Genomic DNA, 5,910 nt, shown 5'->3' on the forward strand with positions numbered 1-5,910 from the left:
ACAGGATTAGATGGTTTGGGAAGAGATTATTTATAATGTTATTTTTACACATAACTATTTATTTAACCATATTTTACTTGATATATTGTTTAATTTTTCTTTTTAATATCATAAAACCATCTTAGTATATGTTAGCTTATGAAAATATATATTGCGTATCGGTTAATTGATTTGCGTTAGGTCTAATTATAATAAGTGTCCGTAAAGTTTTAAAATCGTAGTTTGCTTGTAAACGCTGTGAGTTGCACATGTTCGTTACGCGTGCACGGTTACTAGTGATAGAAAAGTAGCAGGGATTGATTCCTTTGTCCCCATGCTGATTTTGAGTTCAGATGATTGATTTGGAAATTCCAAACCCAATTTGGAGATGCGACTGGCACTCATTGGAACCCTTACAAAGCATATGTCGATTATATATTCAGGTGAGAGTATCCTCTGATTAGATCGAAAATCATGAATAAAACGGTCAACAGGTGACGCCCTAGAACGCAGATAGCTATTTGCTTGTTCAACGGAGTTTTTAAATCCCAAAAGGGCAGGCGCAGAGAGCAACGTTCTTTTTCGGCGTACGTTGTAGCCATGCCGGCTTGTAAATACGTGAAAAAGCCACGAAAAAATTATGAAATGAGTGTAAATACCACATCGCGCCACATTTCCGACGTGTACGAGAGGTAGCGAGATCACCGGCATCGCCCCAGCCGGCTCTGTATCGGTACAGATACACGTGTTGCATTTAGACCGTTGCTTCGTACGTGTCCAACATGGCGCGTCTGCCTGACACTCTGACCGGCTGGAGCAACGTCGTGGGCGGTGACGGCTGCATCATCTCCGGCCGCGAGGGCCACCGCGGCGACTTGTGTAGTTGTGTTACGTGGACCGCCGGGCGCAGATGCTAGGAAGCTGGCAAGCTGCGGGTTCGGGAACCTTTTCCGTTTCCATGCCAAATCGCAGCAGCCGGCAGCGATCTACAAGACTAGACTAGAGCACGGATATTTCCTTCACAAAAACATGTGTTGGCAGGGAGAAAAATAACACCAAAATCTAGGGAAGTAGGAAGAATGCTTTCTGCGTAAAAAAAATGAACTCCAGATGTATAGAAAACAAATTCGGACTTCTACTTACTGCAAATATAGCTGTAGTAAACGGGTGGCCTTGAAGTAAGCAGGGCTCGGAAAGATCCGTGGTTTGCCTACCTTGCTTGCATTTAGAACACTGAACGATTGGGACAGCTGAGAAAGCACCCGGAACTTTCTTTCAAGGCAAACCATGCGGAGACGTCGACTAGTTAGTTGCTTCTAAGCAACCCATGTTGAACAGTTGACTAGACATGTACATGTAGTTTCGTGCTCATCTCAACTATGCTTAGCCAGCAAATCAACAATCAGCAATGCCCTTTTAGGTGCATTTCAGAGGCAATTCTGCCAAATTAGCCTTGACTATCTCCAAGCTGCGCTATGAATCTGAGTCTCTCTTTTTTCTTCACTTCTGCTCATACAACACTTTTTTTCAGACCTCTGCTCACACAACACTTTTTTTTAGACACTTGCTCATACAACGCTGAGCAATGTCTCATTCTATCCCTTGACACAATTTTTTTCACATTTGACATTTGATGAAAGAATTATGTATGAATGAATGAATCGAATGTACAAACTGATGGATCAATGAGATCTGATGACTGACAGGACGCCCAGGAAGAGCAGCTTTGCCGGCAACAAGAAAACGACCAGCAAGTGCGCATGCCTCTGGAGCTGCCTCAGCACATGCCTCCGATCAATGTTCGTGACTACACCATATACCTGAATGGGCCACTGCAGGAGTCGTCGCCTCTCCCTCTCAGTTCTCATCTCCTTTCGCAGCACAGCTCGTACGGACCTCAAATACAAGTGTACATCATGGTCTCTGTAGACGGTACCCTTGGGGCCATAGGCACCACCTTCCCTCAGGATCTCAAGGGGATGTGGGGAGTTGAAGAAAGCAGACAATGCAGATTGCAGTACTCTGGATGAGGTATCTGAATCCATTTTTTGGCCACCGACGAGATACAGACCACTGCCTGGTGGAAGAAGGTGGTGATGTGGGGAGAACTTCTCATCCGGTTGTAATATAAGTACCTCACCCATAGGAGCATACAAAAGCTTCTGCAGTGAAGTTACAGTAAAAAGGGTTATACTAACACCTAGCTCTTTAGGTCACACTGCAACATCAGTAGTTAAAGCAGAAAAAGAGGCTAATTAAGGAAGTAACAATGCAATGTAGCCACAGCCTAGTATTCTACATTTCAAATGTAGCTTATATTCAACTCTAACGACGGAGAATGTCCTGTAGCCTAGAATAACGAACTCAGAGAGCAAACATTCTATGATGCAGGTGAAACAATAAAATTTGGATAAAAAAGTAGAAACATTGATTTACCTGGTTGGTGAGGCATGGGTGACTGCGGAAGTTTCCATTTACAAGCTTCAGAATGCTAGCAACATGATCAGGGTAGTGACATGAAAATACTCGAGGAACAATGTCTCGGTGCATAGTAATGGACTTCACATGACTTTTTGGCAAGCCAAGCTTTTCAAGCAAGTAATCACCTCCACACATGATGGACGGTGCACCAAATGTTATGACAGGTAACAAAGAAGCAGCTGGAGCTACTCCTCTCATCAATAACATCAGATTCACAAGCAAAGCAAGACTTCCACCGAGAGAATGACCAGTGAATTGTAACCTTGAAAATTTACCATGACTTCTTAAGTGAGATTTGACATATGGTAACATTTGTTGGTATATTCCTTTGGCAGCCTCATAAATTCCTCTGTGAACGAGCACATCAAGACCCTGTTCCAGAAAAGAAACATACAGAATTACATAAGGCAAGAATTCCTTCTGGTATCACACGAAAATAAGTTGCAGATGCCATAACAAATTAATCGTGCGATGATAAATGTGAGCCACTATACTTATGGAATCCCTACTCAAAAGTAAAGATCACAGGAGTGTCCATCATTGCTACTACATATGAATGGCACAAGGGCTGAGGCCATCTTAGCAAGTACAAACATGAAAAGCGGGTTAAATTTTTGCTGCTCATTGACATTTTGTAAAATATAAGAATGTCAATGTGTAGTAAGAATTTAGGGAGTTAGCCAGGTGAAAAGGCAAGAAGGGATGTCAAGTATGAGGATAACTTATAGCCTACCTTTAGGATTAGCTGCTTAAACCAGAATCTAATATCACAGGACTCAACTGAATTTACAAAATCTCCCTATAACATTCATTATTGGACAATGGAGAAGCATCTAATGCACAAAATATTTAATTTGCAAAAATATTCTCTGTATTCCATCATAAATACTTGAGATGACTTGTAAAATGAAAAACAAGAGAAATTGTAAATCAATTTAACCAGCAATTCAAAACATTTGAGATGACTTACAACTCACCTCAAATTTAATGGGTTCAAATAGAAGGTTTGCCTGCCAGGAAGCAATTGTCTCTGAGCCCTGCAAATTTAAAAAAGCAAACAATGACCAAATCAAGATACAAAGCTAATGACAGGTATTAGTTTGATCTGAAAAAGCAAATAATGACTGAACAACTTTTTCTAAGCCTTTAATCCTTTATCATATAAGCTTGGGCATTATTAGCTTTACCTGAACTACAAAATATCTTGCGCTGTTTAGATTGTCATCACAGATGAACCATTCACAAGGGCAAGATCTTGAAGAGTTCAGATCATCGGCAACAGCTTGTTTTGTTTCCTCCTTTGCAGCGACCATTGAGGTCATTGAATTCGTCGTGGCCACAAATGAAGCCTCGTCCATAGTCAAACCTTCAGCATGCTCACCATTAACAATGGTCTGGATAGTTGGAACGCTCCTAGCTTCACTCTGAGAACCGAAGGGAAGAACTCCCATGGCTCGAGATTGCAGATATGAGGCAGCAGATGCAGCAACTTGGTAAGCTGCCAATGGATTTATCCGGTGGCCACTTTCGTTCTCCTGCTTTCTTTCTGATTGAGTAGAAACACATATAGATTCCTGGTCCTCCGAGGGAATGCCAGTTTTTAGATTCTTCCTGTCCTGCAGCTTTTGGTCCTTCTGATCACGAGGGATGGGAACTTTTGCCCTCTCTTCAACTGACGATGTCACAAACTTCATGTTGTACTTCTGGAGATACTTTGGCTGAAAGAGCAAAGAAACAGATAAAAGTATGAGAACAAGGACACTGCAATATTAACCTACATGATTCAAATTAGACATGATTGCATTCTGAGTATCACAAAAAGTCCAGATTTCCAATAACTAATAGAAAATCAGCAGCGAATTGTAACCATAAACCAGAGGATTAGCGTAACAATACCACAAAGCAGGGGTATCAATTGTGGCAATCAAAGGGAATCGTGGAACAGTCAAACTGTCTGGAGCACGTCCTTCTGCACGTCAAATTAATGGATTCCAGAAGCCATATGCACGTGTTGACCACAGAATGAAAGAATCAACAGAAAAACTCAACTTTTCATTAAACATTACGTCAAGATCCTTCTTATTTTACTTACCCAAGTGAAACAAGAATACTGAATCTGATTTATTTATTTATTTTTGTGAGGAGAGTCTGATGCTGAATAAAAGTCAGATCTCAGATGGCCAAAGAATTCACGAATTCTCCATTAAGCATCAATCCAGCTAATGCAGCATAAGTAATCTTCTACGAAAAAGATCTAATGCAATAAACCCTAGGTCAGAGAAATTAACCACGAAGTGAATATTGAAACAGAAAGCGATCTTTCCCGCGTTATGTTTAGGAATAGAAATGATCAAGAAATCGATCAGATGATATGACAAATTCAGAGAAGACTAACTATCCAACTGAGAAAAGAAAGGACCCCTTTTTATCGGGTTGCTGCTACCTTGATCCGGGGGACCATGTACGCGAAGTTGCAGAGGTAGGACATCTTGGAGTATAACTTCGCCTCCGCGAGCGACACCTTCCGAAGCAACCTCGAGAACGCCGCCCTATCGAACTCCACCGTGTCGCCCACCGCGCAGCCTTTATCGCCATCCGCTCCGGTGCCGCACCTCACGCACCGCTCGCCGCCCCTGTCCGCCTCGCCCGCGTCAGCCACCGCACTGTCCTCGCCGCGGCGGTCCGCGTCGTCCATCGACCACGACTGCACGCGCAATATCTGAAGCACCCAGTTGCCGTCCCTCCCCTCCTCTGTCTCCACATCCCCATGACGCCACCGATCCCTCGTCTCCTCGACGCTCGCTGCCTCCGCTGCGGCCCCCCGGTCAATCTCGCCCTCGCTGACGCTTCCGCGGCGCGGCCACAGCCGCAGCAGTGGGGAGTGGAAGCCGGGGGCCGGGGAGGCGGCGGCGGCGGCGGTGGCGGCGACGTGCGGCGAGGGAGCCGGCGCGGCAGATACTGACGTAACGGCCGGGGGTTGCGGGGCCACGGCGGCTGGCGCCGGCGGCCGGACGCCTCGCACGAATCTCAAAACGTCCATGGTCACCCTTGGTGGCGCTTCCGTCTTTATTATTTGGGTGGTTGGATCAAACGGGGGCAAGTAACGGAAATATGGGCTAAGAAAGGAATGGATTTTCCTTTCGATGGCGCAAAAGATCTGAATCGAAAGGAAAGAAATGGAAGGGCGGCACCTATATACGCGGAGTAGAGAGGAGGGCGTGGGATTGTTTGCGGATGTGGATTTCATGGTGACTCGTCGTTGAGAAATTTCATTGTGTCACCGTTACGCAAGCTGATTTGTATAACCAGCCAATCAAAATATGATAGTGTAGATTATGCTATCATCTGTTATCTTATAAAATTTAAGTTTAAGCAGTAACTTGTATATTGAGAAATAAAAAGAAAAAATTTCATCCGTGAATAGTACCTCTGTATGAACCACTGAATTTT

The 5,910-nt window shown here is 43.9% G+C and overlaps 1 protein-coding gene across 1 annotated transcript; it reads right to left on the reverse strand.

Annotated features, from left to right (window-relative positions):
• Window positions 1–1,071: 1,071 nt before the first annotated feature.
• LOC133885541 (phospholipase A1 PLIP3, chloroplastic-like) lies at window positions 1,072–5,655 on the reverse strand. Its single transcript, XM_062325270.1, has 5 exons — window positions 4,904–5,655; window positions 3,648–4,178; window positions 3,438–3,497; window positions 2,416–2,832; window positions 1,072–2,141 (listed from the first exon to the last, which is right to left on the reverse strand). Exons 1-5 carry the CDS (start codon window positions 5,498–5,500, stop codon window positions 1,662–1,664), a joined length of 2,085 nt encoding a protein of 694 aa, XP_062181254.1. The 5' UTR covers window positions 5,501–5,655; the 3' UTR covers window positions 1,072–1,661.
• Window positions 5,656–5,910: the final 255 nt, after the last annotated feature.

The sequence above is a fragment of the Phragmites australis genome, chromosome 11 (genome assembly GCF_958298935.1).
Source record: "Phragmites australis chromosome 11, lpPhrAust1.1, whole genome shotgun sequence".
NCBI classification, from domain to species: domain Eukaryota; kingdom Viridiplantae; phylum Streptophyta; class Magnoliopsida; order Poales; family Poaceae; genus Phragmites; species Phragmites australis.

Bases quoted from the DNA above. Each gene is read 5' to 3' on its own strand.
- LOC133885541 (XM_062325270.1), bottom strand. From the start codon at position 5,500: ATGGACGTTTTGAGATTCGTGCGAGGCGTCCGGCCGCCGGCGCCAGCC. The intron at 4,179-4,903 runs GTAGCAGCAACC...TTGCTCTTTCAG, and splicing joins ACATGGTCCCCCGGATCAAG to CCAAAGTATCTCCAGAAGTA. The intron at 3,498-3,647 runs GTAAAGCTAATA...TTAAATTTGCAG, and splicing joins CAAGATATTTTGTAGTTCAG to GGCTCAGAGACAATTGCTTC.